This window comes from Phascolarctos cinereus, unplaced genomic scaffold, assembly GCF_003287225.1.
Source record: "Phascolarctos cinereus isolate Bilbo 61053 unplaced genomic scaffold, phaCin_HiC Scaffold_5;HRSCAF=322, whole genome shotgun sequence".
Taxonomy (NCBI): Eukaryota; Metazoa; Chordata; class Mammalia; order Diprotodontia; family Phascolarctidae; genus Phascolarctos; species Phascolarctos cinereus.
In genome coordinates this window covers 11175132-11201213 of record NW_027555958.1, presented here as the reverse complement: position 1 = coordinate 11201213, position 26082 = coordinate 11175132, and the positions used below count along the sequence as shown (strand labels likewise).

Sequence of the window (26082 nt, the reverse complement as noted above, 5' to 3'; positions counted from 1 at the left end):
TGTCAGTCATTAACGCTGGGCGGTAACTGACTCGAGGAAAGAAGATTCGGGCTCAGGTGCTGAGTCAGTTGTTTTAGGCACAGGGGTAGAATTTCAGAAAGGAAATCGGTCCTCTTCAAAAACGAAGACAAACAGCAACCACCACAACTGCAGCTGCATTCCGAGGTGCTGTGCCAAGCCCTTGTGGCACAGATGCGAAAGCAAGACTGTTCCTGTCCTCAAAGAGCTTACAACCCGCATGTAGTCTGGTGAGCAAATACAGAATCTACAGAAAAGGAGTACAGCGTGATTTGTGGGGGAAGGGGGGATCGTCGACACCTGGGGGCATCTGGAGTGGCCTCTTGAAGCCAGTGGCCCTCAGGCTGAGCCTGGAAGGGAATTAGGGGGTTCAGGAGGCACAGATGAGGAGCAACAGTATTCCAAGCATGTGGACCAACCCAGAGACCAAGGCCTGGAGTCTGCCAAAATGGGGCTAAAATTAAGAATAGCCCAGGAGACCCAGCAATACCATTACTAGCTCTGTATCCCAAAGAGATCACAAAAACGGGAAAAGGACCCACATGTATGAAAATATTTATAGCATTGAAAAGCCTCCTCACCTCGACATTCCCTCCACCTTGGACTTCTTACACTGGAAGCACCCTCTGCTCTGTGGATGTTTTCTCTGATTGGCTGCTTCCTCCCTTTTAAGAAAAGGTCCCAGGCAGCCATGTTTTCATTGCCCTCCAAGTGCCACTCTCCCCACTTTTCTCTTTGTTCTTCAGTCCTTTCCGACTCTTTGTGACCCCGTTTGAGGTTTTCTCAGCAGAGATGCTGGAGTAGTTTGCCATTTCTTTCTCCAGCTCATTTGACAGATGAGGAAACTGAGGCAAACAGGAGGAAGTGACTTGCCCCCAGCTAGTAAAGTCCGAAGCTGAATTTGAACTTGGGTCCTCTTGACTCTAGACCCAGCACTCTCGTTACTGTGACCCCTAGCTTTGCCCACTCCTTTTCAACTCCCTTTCATGTGTTGTCTTCCAGCCATTGGAATGTAAACTCCTTGAGGGCAAGGTCTGTCTTAGTGCTTACCATGGCCCAGTACACTGCTGCTGCTGTTCAGTTGCTCCGACTCTTCCTGAGCCTGCTTTCTTGGCAAAGGTACTAGAGTGCTTTGCCATTTCTTCCTCAATGGATTAAGGCAGAGTTTGAGTGACTTACCCAGGATCATACAGCTAGTAAGTGTCTAAGACCAGATTGGAACTCGGGTCTTCCTGACTCCAGGCCCAGAGCTCTACCCACTGCACCACCCAGCTGCCTCCTGCTTGGCACATAGTAGGTGCATGATAAGAGCCTGACTAGGATAGAAGATCTAGACGTGGAAGGGAATCTCAAGGAAGGGTCTCTAGAGCTGGATTGCCTCAGAGACTCTCTAGTCTAATCCTCTTATTTAATAAATGAGGAAATGGGGGCCCAGAGAAGGGAATTAATTTGCCCAAAGTCACATAGGTAGCAAATGACAAAGGCAGGATTTGAATTCAGGACTCCTGACTCCAAACCCAGTGCTTTTCTCCACTCAAAGATGTTTTGAGAGAATCCTAAAGAGAGAAAAGTCACTTCAAAGGGCAGAGAGTAAGTGGCTGAATCAGGGAAGGCTTCTTAGAGGAGGCAGTAAGAGCACCAGAGCTGGGCCCTAAGAGCATTTTCAGTAGATGCCTTAGGTCTTTTGTGAGGGCAGAGCAGGTTCTTTTATTGTGCCTCCCTTGAGTAGGGAATTTGGTTTTTAAATGAAATCAGAGCAAAAGAATGGCATGCTTTGCCAGGGCTGGCATTTTACAGGTGGGTAATGGAGTTGAAGAACAGCCACTGGGTCCCCAGGGTTGGAATATTGTGTCCAGTTGCTCTCCCTCCGAAATCCTTCTGCTATGGCCCCAGGCACATGGTCTGGCCCTAGTTCATTCCTGGGGAGAGCCTAGCCTGTGATGAGAATGGGACTATATTCTTTTCTTATACTTTTTGGTTCATCAGACCCCAACCATGGTGCCCCAAGGGCACATTTCTTAGAGCTTAGGTTTAGGCTGATCTCTAGGTTTCCATAGGAGGGAGAGAGAAACAGATGAACAACACACAATGTGAATCAGGTATGGGACAACTATTTATTTTCTACATACTCCAAAGGAACACTAAACATAGCATACACACAAACATATACTTGATGAAACAAATTTAAAATAGCATTCAGTAAATTAACTTGTAACTACTGTCACAATCTGCTCAGAGTCTGATACTTTTCCGGAATCCCCAGAATTTTCCAGGGGAGCTCTGGGAACAAACTCCCTAGGATGGCCACCATAGACCAATTCATTCTCTCTACTGAAACAGGATCTAGAGTTCGAAGGGACCTTAAGACCCTCCTTTGACAAAGGAAGGACCTGAGCCCCAGAGGTAGGAAGAGACTTGCCTAAAGTCACATGAACAGGAAGAAGGAAAGCCAAGAGATTAGCCTAACACTTCAGGTACTAGGTGAGTGGAAAGAGACATACTTCAAGTCAGAGGACCTGGGCTCTGACACTGACTGGCTGGGAAACTTTGGGAAAGTCCCTTTTTCTCTGGGCCCAGCTTCCTCATCCAGAAAACGAAGTGCTTGGACTAGATCGATTGGCCAACAAGCATTTACTGAGCCCCTTCTAGGGGCCAGACACTGCTGGGCACCTGCCATACAAAGACAGAAAGAGACTTACAGCCTATTGCCAAAATCACACACATACATACAAATACAAAATAACAAATGAATACTTTTTTTTAACCAGTCCTGTGATTTCTGGGTGCCAGAGCCTCTCTACCAATGCAGAACAGCACCTTTTATGTAATTGATAGTCTTATAGAGTTGCCTGGAGGCATGGAGTTGTGACTTGCCTACGGTCACACAGCCAGGATGTCAAAGGCTGGACTAGAACCCAGGTCTTCCTCACTTTGAGGTCACCTCTCTCTAAGTATCACATTGCCTCGTTACAGATACAAAGTGTGTATGTGTGTGTATATCATGTATATCTATATAGAACACATATACGGCTACATGTGTAGCAATACCACTATTCCTACTACTCCTACTACTACCTAGCTAGCATTTTAAGATTTTGCAAAGTACTTGACAAGTCTTTTCATTTGATCCTCACAACAACCCTGTGAGCTAGGTACTATCTCTATTTTATAGACAAGGAAACAGAGGCTGGGAAAAGTTAAATGATTTACCCAAGATCATACAGTTGATGATTGTCTGAGACAGAATTTGAACCCAGGGCTTCCTGGCTCTAAATCTAGTCTGCCTCCTAGCCACCAAGGTAAGCACTAAATAATTGGGAGAGAAAGGAGCAGTATTCATGGAACCTTGAAGGGAGATGGAGATTCCAAGATGTGGATGTTAGGAAGTGAATGGACATGCCAAGCATGAGGCACAGCCAGTGCAAAGACAAGGAGGCCAGAGATGATATAGCATGTAATCAGCATTTATCCTGCAGAAGACCCCTCAGGTAGGCCACTTTGGCTGGAAACTTAGGCAGGTAAAGGACAAGTCATGGGTGACCAGCCTGGAAAGGCAACCAGCTAACTTTATTTACAAGCTGGAGCCAGGTTTGTATCCTACCTTCAAGGCTTCCCCCTCTGGAGAGAGCCAAGGGGCTCCTTGATCTCCCAGAGGAGGAGCTCGGAGGCCCCCTGCAACCCTGAGCCGTGATCCGGAAGTCCCTGCCCACTGCACCACACTGCCCCCCGCTGAGCTGAAGCTCCAGGCAGCATCTGGCCCTTCTCCTCTCCAGGAACACTGGGGGGGGGGGGGCGGAGTAGGACCAGGTGGGTAAAGACCCCTGCACTCCAAGCCCAGCTCGGCCCAGCCTGGTCCTCCTGAGCTCTGACTGAGGCTTTCAGAGTGAATGACGCAGGACCAGGTGCACAGAAGCCTGAAGCTCCAGTGCAATTTCAGAAGCAGCTCACACCTCTTTGCTCAGTGCTTAGCATAGTGCCTGTCACATAGTAGGCACTTCAGAAATGTTTGTTGATTGGCTGAAAGTCCAACTTCCTCATTTTACAAATGAGGAAACAGCTTGAGAGATGTTAAATGAGTTGCCCAGGGTCACCCAGCCAGTTAGTGTCTGAGGCAGGATTCAAATCCAGAACTTCCTGGCTCCACTGTGCCAAGCTGCTGGTTTGTCTCTAACCCTTCCTTCCCCCCCCCCCCAGGATTTTATAGGATGTCTCTGGACATCAGACACATCCAGGCTTCTTTCTAACCCATCCCCCTTTCCCACAGCAGAGAGCCAGAGACACACCTGTACAGATCCCTTAATCCCTGTTCCCTCCAGCTCCAACCCTCAGGAATGTCCTTGGCCCAGACCTCTAGTCATGCCTGGAGCAACTCTTGTAATCTGAAGGTGAGGTCATCCAAACCGCTGAGAGAGAGGGGAGTGAGGGGGCAGGGAAAGGGAAAGCAGCGTGTGTGTGTGTGTGTGTGTGTGTGTGTGTGTGTGTGTGTGTGTGTGCGTGTGCTGTGTGTCTATATGTGCATGTGCATGGGAATGTGTGTACATGTGCTCTGGTGTGTCTGTGTGTGTCTTTGTGTACAGGTATAGAGGTGTGAGGCGTGTGTTGTGTACATGTGTGTTTATATGTGTGGCATGTACATATGTATTGTGTGCATGTGTGTTTACGTATGTGTGTGTTGAGGGAGAAAGGGAAGAAAAGTCACAAAGGTATCGAGGCTACTCCTGGTTCAAGTCCATTTAATTAGCATTTATTAAATACCTACGATGTGCCAAGACACTGGAAGGATGTGCTTAGCACTGGGGATGCTTAGACAGAAACGGAATCCCGTATCGCCCCTGCCACCAAGGCATTTACAATTCGGGTGGGGACGGCGGGGAGATGACATGTACAAAAAATCCACCCGGTGTTTATTAACCACCGATGATGTGCCATGCACGGTGCTAGGCACTGAGGATCCAAGACCACAACCACGGCTTTGGTTTTCACGGTTCTCCTGGGACGCGTACCAGGCTAGTAGTCAAGTACAAGTGAGACACCAAATACATACCAAGTGACCGGAGGAGGGGAACATTAACAAGGAGGGCGTCAGGAAGGGCCTGCTGCCGAGCCAGAGATGCTGGCAGGCACAGCGGATGCAAAGGCACAGAGCTGGGAGATAAATAACAGGCTGGGGAGCAGCAACGAGGACAGTAGGACTGGAATGCATGTATACGAAAGGGAGGAATGTGTAGCCTAGAAAGAGAGGCTGTGGCCATGTTGTGAAGCACTCTAAGCCCCTGGCAAAGAGTTTATTTGATCCAAGAGGTGATGGGGAGCCAGTGAAGCTTCTTACTTGGAGGAATGTCACTGTCAAGCTTGCATTTTATCTGAGCTAGGACAGACCTCCCCCAATCACACAAGGCTGCCTTTCCAAAGCATTTTCCCGTGCCCATTTGCCCATTTCACAGATGAGGAAATAGAGGCCAGGAAAGCCAGATAGTTTGCCCAAGGTCACACAGTAAGCTGGTGATAAGACTAGAACCTGGGTCTCCTGAATCCCAGCCACAGGGCTCTGAGGGCAAGGTGGGGTGCATGCTGGATGGTAAGGCAGGAAACACCAGCAGAGCATGTGGTCTTCTAAGACCAGCCACTCCCTCTCCATCCCACTGCAGGGACCATGATTCAAGAAGCTACGGCAGCTCTCATGTGTACATTCGCTAAGCCACAGATGCCTGTGTTGAGTCTTGGAGCTTGTAGGACCTGGGCAAAGCGAAGATGCTTTTGGCGGATGCCTCCTGGAATTCCTTGGCCACAAAATAGTAGCAGATCGCATCCAGGCAACAGTTGGCATTGGACAAACGTGAGGTTATAAAAATGACATTCTTCCACATGGTTATGCTGGAGCAGGTCCTGGGTTCCACAATGCGCCGGATATTCAAGGCCACATGTATGGGCAGGAAGCAGACCAGGAAGATGAGCAGGTTGGCGCTGATGATCCAGATGGCTTTCTGGATGACTTTCTTCTCCTGGGCATCCGTCTTCTTCTTCCTCACCAGGCTCACAATCACCTGGATTGAACAGAAGGTCAGGATAATCAAAGGGATGAAGAAGCCAAGGATGGAGAAGATGAATGTCTTTGATCCATAGATATTCTCATTGGAAAAGCAGAAGCCACCATCTTTGACTTGCCAGGCCAGGCGGCTGGCTATGGAGATGATGACCAAAACCCAGAGCACAGCACAGATGATGGCAGAACAGCCGGGGGACCGCAGCCTCTTGGCCAGCATCGGGAACCTGATGGCCACATAGCGATCCACAGCAATCATGGCGATGATGCTGATGCTCATGTAGCTGTTCACCAGGTAGATGCTCTGGGAGATCTGGCACAGCACGGTGTCCTCTTGCCTGCTGTACTTTAGGGAGTAGAGCATGAGGGGCAGGACGCAGAGCAGGCAGAAGTCTGCCACGGCCAGGTTGGTCATGTAGATGACCGTCTCCATCCACTTCTTTCTCATGCGACAGCAGAACACCCACAAGGCCAAGGCATTGAACACAATGCCCAGGACCAGCAAAATGCTGATGTACACTTTCATGGCCAAGTCCTGGAGCTGGCTTTCGTCCTCATAGGTACAGTTCCCGGTGTCGTTCATCCCAGGCTGTTTCTGTGGGGAAGAGTAATTCAGTCAACACTCCGTGAAGAAGGGGTCATACCCTTATTGCTCAAACTTATTTGTTCCTGAGACTTTTTCACCCCCAGTTCCAGCCCCTCCTGCCTCCCCCTTCCTCATTCAGGTCATTGGCCTCAGAGAAGGGGGATATACCTTCATGACTCACCTGACTCCAATCCAATTGGCTTCAATAATTTCATTTACCTTAATTGACTTCAATCAATCAGTCAAGTGAGTGATTGATGAGGGATTGCTGTGTGCCAGGCACTTTGTTGCTTACCAGAAGCAAATTGGAGCTATCTCAGAGGGAAAGCAAAGGGGGGAGATCAGGAAGGAGAGTATAGGGAGGAATCTGGGCAAAGGCGTGGAAATGGGATATTATGTTTGAGTAGCATCAAGGGGACTCATTTAGCTGGAGTTTAGTGTGTGAGGGGGAATTGTGCACAGCTGTCTTGGAAAGGTTGGTAAGAGCCAAATTGTGAAAGGCTTTCAATGCCAATCAGAACAGTCCACTAGAGTGTAGACGAGAGTCAATGGGGAGCCCCTGAGTCTTCTTTGGCAGAGGAGTGACCAGGTCAGAGCTATATTCAGTAATATCACTTGGATAGCCATGCGGAGGGAGGGGCAAGTCCCTTCAGGGGAAAAATAGACATTCAGTGAAACAGAAGATTGTCAAGTTTTCTTGATGAAAAGACTAGAGCTGAATAGAAAATCTGACTTTCAAATACGAGACTCAAAAGAAGCACAAAAAGGTAAACAGGAAAGGGAAATCATAAGGGACTTAATGAGGTTAAAGTGTTTACATTCCTACATGAGAAGATACTTGTAATTCATTAAAAAAAAATTCTCATTATTACAGCAGTTGGACAAAGTGTATACAGACAGAGGGCACAAGTGTGAGTTGAATATGAAGGGATGATATCTAAAAAAGAAAATTAAGGTGTGAGAGAGGGAAAGGGACAGGTAGCATGGGGTGAATTATCTCACATAAAAGAGGCAAGAAAAAGCTTTTACACTGAAGGGGATAGAAGGGAGGGGAGGGGGAGTGAGTGAACCTTACTCTCATCAGAACTGGCTCAAAGAGGGAATAACAGACACACTCAGTTAGGTATAGAAATCTATCTTAGCCTACAGGAAAGTAGGAGAAGAGGACAAGAGAAGGGGTGATAGAAGGGAGGGCAGATTGGGGGAGGGGTAGTCAAAAGCAAAATACTTTTGAGAAGGGAGCGACAGGGTGAAAGGAGAGAGAGAATAGAATAATATGGGGAGGGGAATAGGATGGAGAGAAATACAGTTAGCAATAGTAATTGTGAAAAGAATTTTGAAGGAAGTTTCTCTGATAAAGGCTTTATTTCTCAAATATGTAGAGAACTGATTCAAATTAAAAAAAATAAGAGCCATTCCCCCAATTTATAAATGATCAAAAGATATGAAGTCATTTTTTCAGATAAAGTAATCAAAGCTATCTATAGCCATGTGGAAAAAACTGCTCTAACTCACCATGGATTGGAGAAATGCAAATTAAAACAATTCTGAGGTACTACCTCATACCTATTAGATTGGCTAATAGGACAAAAAAGGAAAATGACAAATGGAGGAGAGCATATGGGAAAAATGAGACATGAATACACTATTGGTGGAGTTGTGAACTGATTCAACCATTCTGTAGAGTAATTTGGAACTATGCCCAAAGGCCTATAAAACCATGCATACCCTTTGACCCAGCAATACCACTGCTAGGTCTGTATCTCAAAAGAGATTAAAAAAAAAAAAAGGAAAAAAGAAAAGGACATGTATGTACAAAAATATTTGTAACAGCTCTTCTCTGGTGGCAAAGAATTGAAAATTGAGGGGATGCCCATGAATTGGGGAATGGCTAAACAAATTGTAGTATGTAATTATGATGAAATACTATTGTGTTATAAAAAACGACGAGCAGGATGCTCTCAGAAAAATCTGGAAAGACTTAGAGGAGCTGATGCAAAGTGAAATGTACTGTATACAAAGTAACAGCAATATTGTAAGATGACCAGCTGTGAATGACTTAGTTATTCTCAGCAATGCAATGATCCAAGACACCTCTGAAGGACTTATGATGAAAATTGCTATCCATTCCCAGAGAAAAAACTGATAGTGTCTGAATACAGATAAAGCATAATTTTTTTATTTTTCTTGAGATTTTTTTGGCCTATGTTTTCTTTCACGATATGACTAATATGGGAATGTTTTGCATGATTACACATGTATAATCTATATCAAATTATGTGCCTTCTCAATGAGGGAATGGGGAAAGAGGAAGGGAGAGAATTTCGAACTCAAAGTTTTAAAAGTTAAAAATTGTTTTTACATGTAATTGGGGGAAAATAAAATACTAAATAAAATTTTAAAAAAGAATGATGGCTCCTAGGCACATTTGTGGGCAGCAGGGCAAGGAGAGCAAAGAGCAATTGAAAATTAGGGAGAGAGAGGAGGGATAATCATAAGGGTGGGCTCATGGAAGAGACAGGAGGGGAGAGGATCAAGAAGACATGGAGAGGTATTGGCCAAAGAGACACCTCATCCTCCAAAGCTGGGCAAAGGAAGACAGAATAGAGAATATCGTCGCATTGACATTGACATGGAGCTACAAAATCACAGAGTTTAGAGTTGGAAGGGACCTTGGCAGCCATCTTGTCCAACCCATTGACCAAAGGAATCCCGACTCTAATATCCCTGAGGAGTAGTCTTACTCGAGGTAAGGGGCACTCCCACCTTCCCAGGCAGCGCCTTCCCCTTCAGGACAGCTCTAACACGATGTAGGATTTTTGCTCATATTCAGTCTAAATTGTCTTCTTTGTAACTCCTTCCCCCTCCTCCCCACTACTGCTTCTGCCTCATGGGGCGGAGCACTACAAGTCAGGGCCTTCTACAATCCTTGTCTCCTGAGAGGTGATGAGCTCAAGGTGCTGAAAGAGAAACAGACAGATGGAGAGGGGGGCGGAGGGAGAGAGAGACAGAGACAGATACAGAGACAGAGGGAGAGAAGGAGAGAGAGAGTGAGAGAGAGACAGAGGGAGAGAAGGAGAGAGAGAGACAGAGAGAGAGAGAGAGACAGAGGGAGAGAAGGAGAGAGAGAGACAGAGAGAGAGAAGGAGAGAGAGAGAGACAGAGGGAGAGAAGGAGAGAGAGAGAGACAGAGAAATAGAGACAGAGAGAGAAAGAGAGAGAGAAAGAGGGAGAGGAGAGAGAGAGAGACAGAGAGAGAGAGAGAGAGAGAGAGAGAGAGACAGAGACAGAGAGACAGAGGGAGAGAAGGAGAGAGAGAGAGACAGAGAAATAGAGACAGAGAGAGAAAGAGAGAGAGAAAGAGGGAGAGGAGAGAGAGAGAGACAGAGAGAGAGAGAGAGAGAGAGAGAGAGAGAGAGAGAGAGACAGAGACAGAGAGACAGAGAGAGAGAAGGAGAGAGAGAGACAGAGAGAGAGAGAGAGAAAATGAGAATTTTTGGATACAGCTGATGTGGGAATTTGTCTTGCTTGATTACATTTGTTATAAGGGTTCTGTTAAGGAGAAGGAGATGGGAAAGAGAAGTGGGGTAGCAATAGGATGGTATGCCCTATCCCCAAAAAAGAAAGAAAGCAAAGAACAAAAAGAGAGTCATTGAAGGATTTTTTTAAAAAGCCAGAAAGAATCCTAGACAAGCAGATAGTTATCTGTTGAATTAGAGTTCCATGTTTGATTGTTGAGTTTAAATGTCCAGTTTCGTATAGACTTGAAAGGAAAAGGAGACAGGGCATTAGAGAGATTTGCAAGGCGACATACAATCCTCTTTTTTCTGTTCTACTTTATATATAAAAATGCTCGTTTTGCTTAATGTTTGTTAAATTCAGAATAAAAAAATTAAAGAGATTGATGATTTAAGGATATGAACAAAGTTCTCAAAAGAGTAGTAGACTATGAACGACCATATGAAAGAATCCTCCAAATCACTAGTAAGAGAAATGAAAATCAAAACAATCCTGAGGCCTCACTCCAACCCAGTAAATAGGAAAATGTGACAGGAATTTGGAATTATGCAAATAAAGTCATCAAAAGGTCCATACCCTTTGACCCAGACATTCTATCCACTGCTAAGCATGTGTGTGTGTGTGTGTGTGTATACACGTACGTACATATCAACGAGGTCATGGACAAAAGGAAAAGTTCCATATACACCAAAATCTTTATAGCAGTACTATTTGTGGTAGCAAAGAACTGGAAACAAAGTCACTGCCCATCAATTGGGGAATGACCACGCAAAATGAATGTAAAGGAATATCACTGTGCTTGAGCAAGCTAGGTGGCGCCATAGTGCATAGAGCACTGGGCCTGGAGTCAAGAAGACTCATCTTCCCAAGTTCAAATCCTGCCTCATACATTTATTTAACTAGCTATGTGATCCTGGGCAAGTCACTTCACCCTGTTTGCCTCAGTTTTCTCATCTGCCAAATGATCTGGAGAAGGAAATGGTAAAAGGCTCCAGTAGCTTTGCTGGAAAATCTCTAAAGGGTCATGAAGAGTTGGACATGATTGAAAAAAGACTCACTAACAACAGAAAAATGCCCAGTATGATGAAAGGTCCACAGAAACTGACACCAAGTGAAGTGAGTAGAGCCAAGAAAATAATCGACACAATGACTAGAACAATGGAAATGGAACAACCACAAAACAACGAAAGATGAATGTTGTTTGATTACAGCACAGTTCTAACCCCCTCCCCCCAAACAAAGGTATGACGGAACACCTCCCCCACCCTTGGCAGAAGTGGGGGTGGGGCCACGGAGGTGGAACATTGCATGCTTTGTCAGATTTTTAATGTATTAATTATCAATAATGATCATTATTAATAAATTATTAATTTTATGTCTTGGTTACTTATTAGTGTGTTAATCTTTTTTTCTTCATTTTTCTTTTTTTTAAAAATAATTTGATCTAGGGAATGGCTTTCAGTGAGGGGAAAAGGAGAGGGGTACAGCAGGAATTTTGGTGATAAAACTATATCAGAAAAGGGAGACTGGCTATGAGAAGTCTAGGGTGGCAGCAGTCAGCCTGGTTGGGGGGCGTTCCTCCACCCGTGTCCAGCAGGGCTGGGGTGGGAGCAGAGGATGATTTCTGAGGACCTACTCTGTGTCTGCTCTGCATTGGGTATTGTGGAGAGACAAAGATGACGTGACCCCGGTTCTCGAGGAGAGTTCCATGTCAGTGAGGAGGACAAGATGCACCAGGTGAATCAGGTACAATTCTAAGCCATGAACAGCCCCTTCCTTTTCATGGTCCTTTCCAGTTTTCATGCATGTTTTCCCTTTGGCTAGGAAGTGAAGCTGAAATGAGCCCTGAATATGCAAGAGATATGAGTGTGAATCCTAGCTCTCCCACTTGCTTCCTGTGGGTTTATGGATATTAGACCAGCAAATATTACGGCCCCAGAGCTAGGAGGAATTGGGTTCAACTCTTACTTCTGACACACCCTGGCTATGTGACCCTAGGTAAATAAATCACTTCATTTCTAAAACTGTAAGTTGCAGAGAAGGTGCCAGCCTGCTTTGGTGGAAGGAGTTTCCTGTACCTGTGAAATCACAGGGCAGGTCCCTCTCCCCATTCTTAGCATTTATGGAGCCACAAAACAGAAAAAAAGGGATTCCATTTGATTCTCACAATGACCCTGTGAAGTAGCTGTTATTACGATTCCCACATTACAGATGAAGAAACTAAGGGAGGGAAGGAGACTTCTCCAGGTCACTCAGGAAGCAAGCAAGGCCTTACTTAAACTTGGCTCTTTCTGACTTCCAGTATAGCAGCATTGTATCCACCTAAATGCCTAGAGGCAGAGGCTTTCTTTTTCTCCTCTTTTTTGTATATCATCTCCATTTTACAGGCAAGGAAACTGAAGTTCAAAGGGAATGGTTTCCAGGAGGAAAGAACAGAGGACTTCCTAGTCCTGAGACTCCTTCCCTCCCCCAACTAGGATGGTTGGGCCATTAAAACCAGAGAGGAGAAAGTATCTAGGAAGAAATGGTGGTCAACGGACTACCATATGATTGTTAAATTTGGCAGAGAGGTTGGAAAGGATTACAGCTGCCTTGTAGGGGTGCCCAGGGAAGGTCGAGACTTCTAACTCCAGAGCCAAAGCGTACTTCTAATGCACCCACTGGGTCCTTCTCCAGAAAGTACCCTATGGTGAGCTGTCTCCCTGCTTCTCCCCCCACTCCAATCCCCCAGCATCCCAATTTGGTAGGTCCCAGGAAGAGAATTCAGGTCTACTGATATCTGCTCGGGACCCTTTCCACTCCCATACTGCCAGGTGGGACAGAGATCCCAGAGTCATGGATCTGAAGCTGAAAGGGACCTCCAAGGCCTTCTGGTCCAAACCAAGATCCCTGAGGCACTCCACCATAGACCTCCTGCCAAAGTGATATTGAACCACTGACGACTACTCCTGGCGTTCAGCCATTCAGCCAGCTCCTAATGCCTTCACCATCCATGTCTAGTCCATATTATATTACATAGTAAAATTGTGTTAATTTTGCAGAGAAGGAAATTAAATCCCAGTTAAGCACTCTGCCCAAAGTCACACGGACAATGAACGAGCAGGGCTGAGGTTTGACCTCTGAATTCTTTGACTTTGGATGCAGGGTTCGACCTTAACACACGTCACTGAGTCAGTTTCCAGAAAATATCATTCACCAAGCTAAGTGGCTCTTCCCCTCTCCCAGCTCAGGCCAGAGAAGAGAGGGGGAGAAAATGGTGAAGGTAAGAGCAGAGGATGGCCCTCCCCTCTCCTCAACAGGGTCCTTCCTGATGCTCAAGTGAATGCCCAGGACTTTGTCTGGTGGGAAGTGAGATCAGAGCATTTTGGGGTCCCCAGAGAGGACAAAAGACCCTGTAAATATAGGGTACATGTGAGTATGAGGACTTGTCAGGACTCCGGGCACAGTAGGCTGCTTCCTCACCTCCCCCTCCTAATCTGAAGATTCCAGAACCCAGGAGATCCCTCCAACATCTCCTGGGATATGAATTCTCTTTAAGGTTCTCATCTGGGATCATTATTCTTATGCTGGAGGGGATCTTAGGGGTCACCTAGTCCAAACTCCTCTCTTTACAGAGGAAGAAACTGAGATTCAGAGGGGCTAAGTGACTTGCCTAGGGTCACCTGGTCATTAAGTGTCAGCGAAAGGATTTGAACCCAGGTCACCTGAAAACTGGTCCTGTCCATGCTCTTTCCACATTTGCTATTGTGACTTGACACCTTCACCTCCTCCCTGCCCCAGGGAAAGAGCCTTTAAAGGATAATACAGTAGTGAGAGGAAGAGTGATGTGTCTGACCCATATTGGTTGTGTGACCCTAGGCAAGTCCCATAACTTCTCAGAACCCCAGGCAGATCTCCAAGACTAGAACTTGGAGAAGACCTGCCCATTGGCAGAGAGGGTTTCTACACAGGGAGTTCCCTATGACACAAAAATCTCACAGGCACAGGCCACAAGAATTAGAGCCCCTCGAGACCTTCTCCTGAATCCTGCACTCCCGGACTCAGCACTCACTTCCTCTAGTCTGATCCCCTGTATTTCTACTCCAGGTCTCTGACACCTCCTGCCAAGAAACTTCCTGCCTTTCCTCTCCAGATTCTTCCCATCTTGAGGAGGAGCCCCGCCTTTCTAGCAAGCTGTCCTCTTCCCTGGTGAGAGCTGGGGAGGCCACTCAGGTGGTAGCTTGGTTACCTTTGGGTCTGTGTGGGTAGTGCCAACGGGACTGGCCCCTGAGCTATTGCTCAAGGAAAGGGACTTTGGGCACAAGGTCTCACCTGTGGCTGGGCCCCTGATGTCCTTCTCAGTCTGGCCGAGGGCATCCGCTCCTTAATCTCCGAGCTCCTCCTTCAGCTGCAGACCGGACACCTTCCAGCACTCCCAGCTGCTCCTGATGTGCTCTCTGCCTTCTCCCTGGCCCTCCTTCCCTCTGCTCCTGATCCATCCCTCCACCCCAGTCTTCACCACTCCCCTTCCCTGGGGGCACCTTCAGTAAGGCCGGAACACACTCAGCTTTCTTGAATTGCTCAATTTGACTCATTTCATTTCTCCAGCTGTTTGTCATCAATTTCTTATTGAATTCTTATTCCTGTTCTTAATTGGCCAATCTTAATTGGCCATCCAGGAAACACTTAAAATCGACTCGTCCAAAACAGAGCCCATGTTCTTTCCCTGAAATCCAAGCCCTCTTAACTCCCCTATCACTGCTGTCCCGGGTACCACCATTTTCCCATTACGCAGACTCACCATCCGTGTCGTCGTCCATTCCTCTTTGCTCCCTCATCACATAGATCCTATCTGTGGCTGAATCTCGTCTCTACCCACACAGCCTCTCTGACACATCCCCCCTCCACTCACAAAGCCATCCCCGCCGACCAGATCATCATCACTTCTTGCCTGGACGATATCAGTAGCTTCCCGACTAGCCTCCCTGCCTCATCTCTCATCCTTCCCCACAGGTGTCAAAGTGACTTTCCCAAAGCACGGATTTGACAAAGTCATCCCTTTCTTCAGTAAACTCCACTGACTCTATCACTGCTAGGATTCAATGTAAATGCCTCTTCTTCCCTATTCCTACTTCCCCGGTATCTGCTCAAAACTCTCTACGGCACAGCCACACAAGCAGACCTACCGGCGACTCCTCACCCATCTGCCTTTGCACGGGCTGTCCCTCCTGCTTGGAATGCTCCCCATCCTACCCCTTTCCTCTCGGATTTCCTGGTTTCCCTCCAGACTCCTCTTCCTGCTTCTTCCCTGACAAAGTTACTTTGTATTTATTTTACACCTATCTTGTGTCTGCCTAATTACGAGTGTATTGTCTTCCCCATTAGAATCTAAGCTCCCCGAGGGCAGGAACTGTCTCACTTTTATCTCTGTATCCTCGGTATGTAGCACAGTCGCAGGTACACAGGAAGTGCTCAGTCAATGTATTTTGATTGATTGACTGAAAATTCTCAGGCCAAATCTTCTCAGTTGTCCAGAGGATTGAGGTAGGAAAGACAGCAAGCTTTCCAGGGCTATGCAGCTCAGCCAGGTAGTCAGTGGACAAGCATTGATTAAGCAACCCCCTTGTGGAAAGATTGTTCTATTTCAGTGAGAGGACTTGGGTTCAAATCCCAGCTCCATTGCTTCCTACCCATGCCACCTTGGGCAAGTTCATCCGTCAGTAGTGGGCATGATATAGCTAAAGATCTAACAAGGGGCCTGACCGGGGCTGGGAGCCCCAAGTGCAGACCCTGTCTTCCCTGAAGGGCCCTGGGGCTCAACTTTCTCAGGGTGGCTTCTGTCTGAGGAGAGAAAGGCGTTGGGGAAGATTTCAGCTGTCCTTCTCGGTCAGGAGAACTGGATTCTAAGCTTGGTTCCAGGGCTGACTTGGAAGGGGATCTCAGCCAGATCCCTCCATGCCCCATGTTTGCTGCACGAACGCTGAATGACGTTCTAGAGATGTCCAGAGGGCTGCTAGAACCTCAGAAGGATCACAAAGGCAGACTCAGTAGCTGGAACCCTCTTGTCTCCAACAGGCTCGGTGCTGGCATCTGGTGAAAAGGACAGGCACTATGCTTACACTCCTCTTGAAGCCCAAGCCTATCATGACTCATTTCATTCCTCTCAGAGCCTCCCCAGACACTTTCTAGGTGATGCCAACATCTGGATGGTTGGCTGAATCTCTCCAACTTCCACCAGGCTGCTCGGTGGACACAGGTCCAGGGACCCCTGAGCAGCTTCTTCGTTTCAGGGCACCTCTCTTTCCTCACCAGGTGGGCATGGAGAGATACAAACAAGGAGAGGAGGAAAATACCCTGTTTTGTCCTTTTTAATTCCCTCTCTGCATACACTGAGGTTACTGCTGAGCCATTAAAACTGGAGACCAAATATCCAAAGGAAGAGGAGGGAAAACAAACAGGCTTTCTGTCTATGTGGGACCAATTAGCTGCCATTAGTGGTGAGACTGAGCTCCTTAAGTCCATAAAACCAGTTACATCGCTTCCCTTTGGGAGCATTCTGTATGCCCAGCCATTAGGAAAATGAGAGATTAAGTCCTGGCCTATGATGGAAACCTGAAATCACTCTGAATTTGCCCTTCCTGTTGGGTTTCTGTTGTTGACATCCCAAGCTCTGGGAGCACTGGGAACTCTATGCACAACTAATCTTTTCTCCTCTTAGCCTGGATTGGACTAAAGACATGGGCTTTCTCCTTTGACCCCTGACCTCTTCCACCAGCTGCATTTCAATTCTCTGCCCTGGGTCTGAAAGTTAGTAGCCAGCCTAGAACCTTCACTAATGATTTCAGGAAGCTTTCAGTAACCAGCCCAGCGTTCTAGGTAATCAGCCTGTAATCTTCAGCTGCCCACGACAACTAGAAAACTGAGAAGGCTGACTCCCGAGTCCTGCCCACTCCCGACAATTGATATGAAATCCCTCATTCAACAGAATCTTTTGTAAACCATCAAATCTTTTAGTTTGGAGGAATCTAAGAGGCAATCTCTTCCAGCCTCCCAGCCAAGCCCTGAGACTTCCTTGTCTCCATCTGATTACTTTGCCAAAATCATAGGATTTTTCATCCACCATAAGTACTTAGCAAATTCTTACTCTGTGGGGAGCCCTGTGCCAGGAGTAAGTCGGGGAAGGGAGAAGACAGCATCCTAAGTCCTCTCTTTTTTTAAATTTTATTTTCAGTTCCAAATTTTCTTTCTCACGGTACCCCTCCCCCAGAAGTAGAGATAGCAAGTAATACCATACCCATCATACATATGAAGTCATGCAAAACATTTCCATATTAGCCACATTGCAGGGGGAAAAGCAAGAAAAATAAAGGAAAAATGCCTCAGTCTGCATTCTGAGTCTATCTGTTGTCTCACTGGAGGTGGAGAGCATTTTTCATCACGGTCCTTTGGAATTTTTGTGAATCTTTGCATTGGTCAGAATAGCTGGCTCTTTCACATCTGGAGGTTATTATCATCATCATTACCATATTGCCCTTACAAAGTTCTCCTGGCTCTACTCACTTCACTTGACGTCACTTCATGTAAGTCTGCCCAGATTATTTTGAATCCACCCCCTCATCATTTCTTATAGCACAATAGTATTCCATCCCAATCACATGACACAACTTGTGCAGCCATTATCTGATTGATAAGCATCCCCTATTTAGCAGAAAGTTGGTCTAACAATGCCCACAGCCCCCAGCTCAGGCCTCTTCCTTCCCTCCGCAGGCTCATTAAGGTCTGGTCACAAAGTTTGTCTGGTGGGGGAGGGGGCAGGAGTGGGCAGGACCCTCCCCAAAGGCACTGGTGAACCACAGGATTGCATTTAGATCTGCAAAGGGCCTTAGGGGCCCTTTACAGGTCACTTTACAGATGAGGAAACAGATGAGGGTAACCTGCATGTGAGTCCCCTTCTGTGCACCACATTCACACATTCAGGAGCCACGTTCAGAACTTCCCAGCCTCTTGCCTCGGCCCTGGTGCCTCGAGTCTCCCTCAATCTATTCCGACACAGCTGTCCAAGCACAGGTGTGACCTTGTCACTCCCCAGCTCATGGCCCTGATCACCCCCAGGATCAAACACGGGCTTCTCTGTTTGACACTTAGAGTTCTTTGTTACAGGGCTTTAGCCCATCTTTCCAGCCCCATCAGACATACAACCACTCTACAACGCAGCCAGACTAGCCACTTGGTGTTCCACACATGTGACAATCCATCTCCAGCCTCCACCCCTTTGCCTTGGCTGTCCCCTCTGCCCCGAATGCTCTCCCTCTTCACCTCCTATGCCTCCTCTCCCCTGGAATTATCTACGAACAAAGGCTTAGATTTAGATCTGGAAGGGAGTTTAGAGTCTTTCTACAGATGAAGAGACTCAAAAACAGAGATTAAGCCACTTGGCCAGGGTCACATAGCTGATAAGTGTCCGAGGTGAAATGTGAGCCAGGTCTTCTTGACTCCAAAGCCAGCTTTGTATCCCCATTCCTTGTTCCTTTTTGGCCCTGAGCCCAGTCTGGAAGGAAAGGGGGCTGTCTCCTCTGTAAAGCAAAGGGATGGCTTCTGAGGCTCCTCCCTGCCCCCGTCCTCTGAGCTCTCGCTGCCTGTTTCCCTCTCTGTAAAATGAGGAGGTTAGACTCAATGACCTCGCCCTTGGCTCTCAGTCTGGGGCTCTGTGGTCCTAAGCACTCTGGAGTTCATCAGTGACCACTGTCATAACTGGTGGAGGGCAGAGGGGTGGCAGAGGGCCAGCAGCCAGGGCTGCTCACCAAACCTACAAGGACAATCCCCCAGCTTAGACTGAACCATTTCTCCATGGAAGCTGAGCTAGGAAGGTCATCTTCCCCGGCTGTTTTCATTCCCACCCACTTGGGAGCCCAGAAAGCCTGGCAGGCTGCTGTCCTGGTTGCCTTCATGTGGGAGTTCCTATCCTGCACTGGGGAAGTCAGGAGAGGCGAATTCATTTTCCAGGTCATTTCCTGCATTAGAAATTCCCAGGGCAGCCTCGGTTTGCAGGCTGGTTTGCATGAAAGCCTGGGCTTCTGGAAATATTCAGCAACATCCAGAGATGAAAGCTGGAGGGGAAAAGAGCCAGGAAGGGGTCAATGGTCCATCTGGGGTCAGAGCACTTGAGTCTGAGCCCTGGCTCTGCTGTGCCCGATGGTGTGGCCTTGGCTAAGTCATTCACTTCACTGGGCCTCAGTAGCCTCATCTGTAAAATGGGGGGGTCAGATCATAGGTGAACACTGGAAAACGAGAGGCTGTGGGCAGTGGCTCTGAGGGTACTCGGCCCCAGTGAGGCCTTGGGCCACAGGTCACTAAATGATTTTCTGTCACTCAAGGACTAGCCAGGCCCCACCCTGCTTAGCTCCTGAGATAAGACAGAACTTATTTAGTCTGTGAATCAACTCTATGGTTCTTCCTCACACTCAGCAGATTGTGAAAGATTACAAAAAAGGAAAATGACCAATGCTGTCAGGGAAGAGATTGGAAGCTTCACAGCTAGCCAAGGAAGTGTGGCCAGGCAAGCCCAGACCTGGAGTGGTGAAGGGCCTGAGAGGTCACCTTGATAGCTACAGGCAAGGAAACTGAGGCCCAGGGAGGTCATGTGACCAGACACAGTGAGCTAGCAAGCAGGAGAGGGGCATTTGAACCCCGGCCTCTGGCTCCAAGCTCAGTGGATGCCAGATGGCCTATTCTATTTTGGTTCTCATGTTGGAGGCTTATTTTAATAACCAGCATCTTAATCCAAGTATTTTCACAAGTAAAATCATTGTTGTGTCTAAATGTGAGGGCCTGGACTGAACTCTGGTCACACATTCCCCACTATGACCTATGTATCTCATGAGTTGGCCGCAACTGAACAACTTTGGTTTAGGGCAGCTAGGTGGTGCAGTAGATAATAGTGTATCTGGCCTGGAGTCAGAAAGACCTCAGTTCAAATCCCACCTCAGACACTTACTACCTGTGTGACCCTGGGCAAGTCACTTAACCCCGTCTACCTCAGTTTACTCATCTGTAAAATGAGCAGGAGAAGAAAATGGAAAACCAGTCCAGTATCTCTGCCAAGAAAACCCTAAATGGGAAGAGTCAAACACGACTGAAGAACAAATGAATAAGAAGTCAAAACAACTCAGGTTTTACCTCAGACCCATCTAATTGCCAGAATGTTTTATAGAAGGGGGATTGTGGAAAGCCAGGCACCCTAATGCACTTCTGGTGGGGCTGTGAATTAATCCTCTCCTTCTGCAAAACAATTCGGAATAATGCTAAGCCAGAGATGAAAACATCCATCCCCTTTGATGCAGAGATTCCACGGCTAGGTACAGACCCCTAGGGAGCTGGGGCAGACATCCACATATCCATGGCAGAGCTCTTGCGGTAGCGAAGAACTGGGAACCAAGTAGATGCCCCTGAATGAGAGAAGGAACAAACCAATTGTGGGGCGTGGATGTGATGGGATCCCCTGAGCTGGAAGAAATGACGCATGTGAGAGAAACAGAGCAGTCTGGGAAGCGGGATCGGATCCCGGAGAACGAGATATGCACAAAGATTGCAGCCAATGTAGATGTGAAGAGCAACCCAAAAAACCCCGGCGAGCAAGCCCGCACCTGCAGGGGAGATCTCGGGAGGGAGGGGGACGTTTTCAGCGGCCATCTTTGTTCTCCCTTTTTCATTCTTCGTTACACGCCCAAGGTCTCTCCAGGGAGGGGACGAGAAAGGAACACAGTTGGACGTGGAGGTGATGGAAAACAAAAGATCGGCAAAGCCCCTGAGGCTCTTGTGCGTCCAGTGGGCCTCCAGGACAGCTTCTGTAGCAGCTTATGGCTGAGTTTAGACCCATTGCTTTCATGGGTCAGTTGTTTCCTCCCCCTCCCCTCTGCGGTCCAGTCTTCTACAGCAAAAACGTGCTCAGTCTGCAATAGAAGCCCATGTATCTTTCTCTAGAAACAAGACCCATGATTATAACACAGATCATCAAAAGAAAAAAAAAATTGAAAGAGAACAGGAGCCTCCAAAAAGGGGAGCAGAGCTATTTCACTAGAGCAACCATGAGGCAGGACGAGGAGAGTGGATACATTCACCAGAGCCCAGGAGTGCCGGAGGAGCTGAAGACTGTCCAGGCAGATCCCTCCCTAAGTGGGTGGGGCGGCCACTCCCAAAGCTCACAGTTGTGTTCAGCTCAAGGCAGTAGAACCTTTTATTTGTTTATTTGTTTTGGTGAGGCAATGGGGGTTAAGTGACTGACCCATGGCCGCACAGCTAGTAAGTGCCAAGTGTCTAAGGCTGGATTTGAACTCAGGTCCTCCTGACTCCAGGGCCGGTGCTCTATCCACTGTGCCACCTAGCTGCTCTAGCAGCACGGTCGGCTTGCCGCTGGTTCTTATTTGCTGTGCCACACTTTGATCCCTACACGTTTCCTATGCCTGCGCTTCACTTTGCCTTCTAAATTTACACTCACTTTTGCCAACCAAGGACTCTATGCTCGTTTTGGGAGAATTCACAAGTCACAGACTGCCTTGTAACTCCTGTTCTTGCTATGTTCTTTGAGTAAATGCCTTTTCTAAAAGTTAATGAAGCTACTGGCTGAATGTTAGGGGGGAGTACCCCCATGGGAGCTCATGAGCTGCAGTGTGGGGAGGACAGTCACCCACAAGGGACCCAAGGACTCAATGACTCTGGGGACCCAATCCACTAGAACAAGTAGGAGCTGGAGGAGGAAGCCCAGAAGGGATGCTACAGATCTACATACACATCAGAGGTAAGGGAACAGGAGAACATTCAGAAACAATTTTCCACAGCTAAACACACCTTCCCAGCCCCACAATGATTGTGCAAGGCAGAGAATTCAAGATTCCACAATGCTTCATGTTTGCTGGGTATTTAAAAAGGGTGGAGATTAATTCAGTAGAGCAAAATCCCAATTAAAATGCTTTCTCCTGACAGTTGTCTTCCCTGAGATTACTAAGTTCACATAAGGGTCCTTGAAAGCTGAAGGGTTCATAGATACAGAGTCTGAAGATGCCCCACTCCTCGTTTTATGAGGGAAGAAACTGATGGCCCAAGAGTCCAGTGACTTGCTGAGGATCACAAAAATTGCTTAAGTGGCAAAGCCAGAATGTACACCCAGGTCTTCTAACTCAGCGTCCAGAGACAGCCACAGAGATAACTTAACAGCCTCCCTGATCATTGACCTCAAGCAAAGCATTACAAAGAGAGAAGCCTGGTCTTCACAGATATTCATCACTGTCACAAAGCATATCCTACTCAGAGTCCAAGAGGAAGAGGGACGCCCCCACAGATGGTGCGGTCCTTCCTCCTAAAACTCCCTTTTCTGATATTGTGCTCGACTGCGTTAAGTCCCAAGAGACCACAGGGTTTCTTCCATTAAATCCCTGACAACTCAAATCAGCCTAACAATTCATACAGGAAAAACTAAATGGATGACCCAACTAATCGAGCCACAAGCGCTTCTCAGGTATTTGCTACGTGCTGGGTGTTGTACTAAATGCTTAAAAAAAGAAAAGCCCTGGAATTTTTTCAAGGCTGTTAAAAACCTTTGAGACATATACATATGTGTGTATGTGTATATATTTACACACACACACATCTTTATATATATATATATATATATATATCTTATTATATACAATACACATACACACATGCCCTTTGTCCCTTTTGAGATGAAGAAAGCCCGCTGGGCGGGCAAGGGTACATGGTTAGAAAAGCAGCCTGCTGACAGTTTATGAGAATCTTTATCCTGGATAAACATCCCATTTTGGTAACATATTGTACAGAGCACTGAGCAGGTGGAATAAAGCAGGCCAGATTCTGTTTTGAATAGGTAACCTATGAGTATGCTCAGGATCACAGAACTAGAAGGTATTTTAGAGGCCGTGGAATCTGGTTCTCTCATTTCACAGTTGAGGAAACTGAGTTACAGAAAGCTTAGGTTACTTGTGCAGGAATATCAAGCTGGAGTGAGCTCTGAATCCAGGTCTTCCTGACCCCAAACCCAGTGCCCTAATCAAAAGACCACACGGCCTCTCCTTACCGAAGTGTCTGCGTTTATTGAAGTTTAAGTTAATAATAAAAAAGAACATTTGAAACAAACACACAAAATTCACATGGATCCCAAGCTGCTAACAGAGGCTGAAATCCATCCTTTCCTTAAGTGTTATGTGGCTGTGAATCATGCCTCCATCTCCCTCAAAAAAAATGGGGTACATGCCCCAAAGGCCAGTGAAGAGATGCCTAAGAGTAAACCCAAGCATGAAGGCTTCTGTTGAGTTATAAAAATTAAGAATCAGTGTCATCATGGTGGCCTGGATCTGGTCTTCTTAATCTCATAACTTGCTCGAATCTTGAACCAGTTCAAGATAGGGTATGTACCTAGTTCTCCAAATGGGTCCAAGCTAGCGATCAGTTCTTTGAAGGCTGCTGTTCTCAATACTTCAGTCATCATACACGCCCACTGTTTTTCTGCACCTGCTCATTTCACTCTGTATCTGCTCACAGAGATCTCCCCCAATTTCCTCTGACACTATCTATTTGATCATTTTTATGGCAAAGCAATATACCATGATATCACGTAGTCAAATCCACAAGCACTTAGTAAATGCATGCTACGTGCCAGTCACTGTGCTAAGCACAAATGTGTTTCATCATTCCAGTTTTGGTTAATCTGAAAAGAGCTGCCATAAATATTTTGTGCATAATATTAATAGTAAATACCTAACATGTTAGCACCTTGTTCATTCATTTTCACTTGTGTCTGACTCTCTATGACCCCATCTGGGGTTTTCTTGGCACAGACACTAGAGTGGTTTGCCATTTCCTTCTCCAGCTCATTGTACAGATGAGGAAACTGAGGCCAACAGAGTGAAGTGACTTGCGCAGGATCACACAGCTGCTAAGTGTCTCAGACTGGATTTGAACTCAAGAAAAGGAGTCTTCCTGCCTCCAGGCCTGGCGCTCTATCCGCTGCATCACCTAGCTGCCCTATGTAGCGCCTACTACGTACCATACTCTGCACTAAGCACTTCATAAATACGAGCTCATTTGAGCTTCACAACAGCTCTGGGAGTAGGTGCTATAATTATCCTCATTTTGCAGACGGGGAAACTGAGACATCAGAAGTGAAGTGACTTGCCCAGGGTCACAGAGCTAGTAAGTTTTTGAAGCTGGATTTGAACTCGGGTCTTCCTGACTCCAGGGTCAGTGCTTTATCCATTGTACCACATGGGTCCTTTCCATCTTTCCTTGCTCTCTTTGGGATATAGGCCTGGTAATGGTATAGCTGGCTCAGAGCATGTGTGGCTGAGTAACCTGATGGGCTCAGTTCCATACTGCTTTCCAGAAGCCTGGCCCAGGTCCCAGGTCTCTGTGTTTTCCTGCAGCCCCTCCCATCCTTGTTAGCTTCCATTTTTGTCATCTGGGCGTAAGCGGCTTTAATTTCCATTTGTCTCACTGATAGTGATCTGCAGCATTTTTTCACCTGGTTGTTGATAACTCGGATTTCTTCCGTCCTTCACCCATCAATGGGCAACTGGCTCTTTCTTTTATATCTTTGAGTCAGTTCCTGAGGTATCTTGAAATGACCTTTATCAGAGAAACACTGCAAAGGTGTTTATCCCCATTTACCTATTTCCCTTCTAGGTTTTTAATTTTAAGTGTTCATTTAATCTTGTGTGGTTTCTATTGTTTGTTTCATGAACTCTCCCCTATCCACTGACGTAAAATGGCATGTCTTCTGTGTCCCTCTCCCTTTGCTTATGACACGACCGTTTATATCTAGGTCATCCATCCATTTAGACCTTATCATAGTTAGAGAGTGAAGTACTGGCCTAACCCTAATGTCTGCCAGGCTGCTGCCCACTTTTCCCAACAGTTTTTGTGAAACAGTGAGTCTTTCCCCCTCAACTTAGCTCTTAAAACCCTTCACAACCTGGCCCTACTCTATTGTTCCAGCCTCATTTTTTAGTTCCAGCCAAACTGGCTTTCCCTCTGTTTCTCACACAAGACTTTTCATTCCCCACCTCCTTGCCCTTCCAGCGTCTGTCCCCACTGCCTGAAACGCCCTCCCTCCTTATCTCCACTTCAGAGAGTCTTTCTTTTTCTTTAAGCTGGGGCAGCTATGTGGTGCGATAGATAGTGGCCAAGCCTGGAGGCAGGAAGACTCATCTTCCTGAGTTCAGATCCAGCCTCAGACACTTACTAGCCGTGTGACCCTGGGCAAGTCACTTAGCCCTGTTTGCCTCAGTTTCCTTCTCTGTACAATGAGCTGGAGAAGGAAAAGGCAACCCACTCCAGAATCTCTGCCAAGAAAACCCCAAAGTGGGTCATGGAGAGTCAGACACGACTAAATAATAATGAAATGGAGCTCACACACTTCTTTCTTCGTGAAGACTTTCCTGCTGATGCCCCTCCAAACATCAGAACTCATCCTCTAAAACAGTCTTGTATTCGACTCCTTTGCATTGATTTTATTTATTTATGTTATTTATTCATGTAGTTATATTTATTGTGTATCTACTAATGCATAGATCAGTATAGACATAATACAAAGACACATCTCCTTACGTCTATAGATGCAGGTGTAATTAGAGTCTATCTATTGATAGACATAGATGTCATATCTCTCCAGATCTCTCTCCAGACATAATGTATCTGCAGATACAGATGACATTGTTATAAATAGAGATGTAGATAGGGATGTGTCCTGGCTGACACCCACATTGGAATATAAGGCCCTCACGAAGTTTTGGTTGAATGTCTGCAGTGCCTAGCACAGTGTCTGGTGCTACAAGGTGCTTCATAAGTGCTTACTGAGGGGCAGCTAGGTGGCGCAGTGGATAGAGCACCAGCTTTGAAGTCAGGAGGGCATGTGTTCAAATCCAGC

At 46.8% G+C, this 26082-nt stretch overlaps 1 protein-coding gene across 2 annotated transcripts in view; it reads right to left on the bottom strand.

Annotated features, from left to right (window-relative positions):
• Nucleotides 1-2113: 2113 nt before the first annotated feature.
• GPR35 (G protein-coupled receptor 35) overlaps nt 2114-26082 on the bottom strand; it is a 33379-nt gene continuing 9410 nt past the window's right edge. Inside the window, exons 2-3 of one of the 2 annotated variants that reach the window (XM_078154646.1) lie at nt 14478-16235; nt 2114-6656 (exon numbers count right to left, since the gene is read on the bottom strand). In XM_078154646.1, the coding sequence (XP_078010772.1) occupies nt 5712-6656; nt 14478-14522 (990 nt within the window). In that variant the 5' untranslated portion in view covers nt 14523-16235 and the 3' untranslated portion in view covers nt 2114-5711. The remainder of the gene's footprint in view (nt 6657-14477; nt 16236-26082) is intronic. The other variant, XM_020972234.2, reaches the window with a different exon arrangement.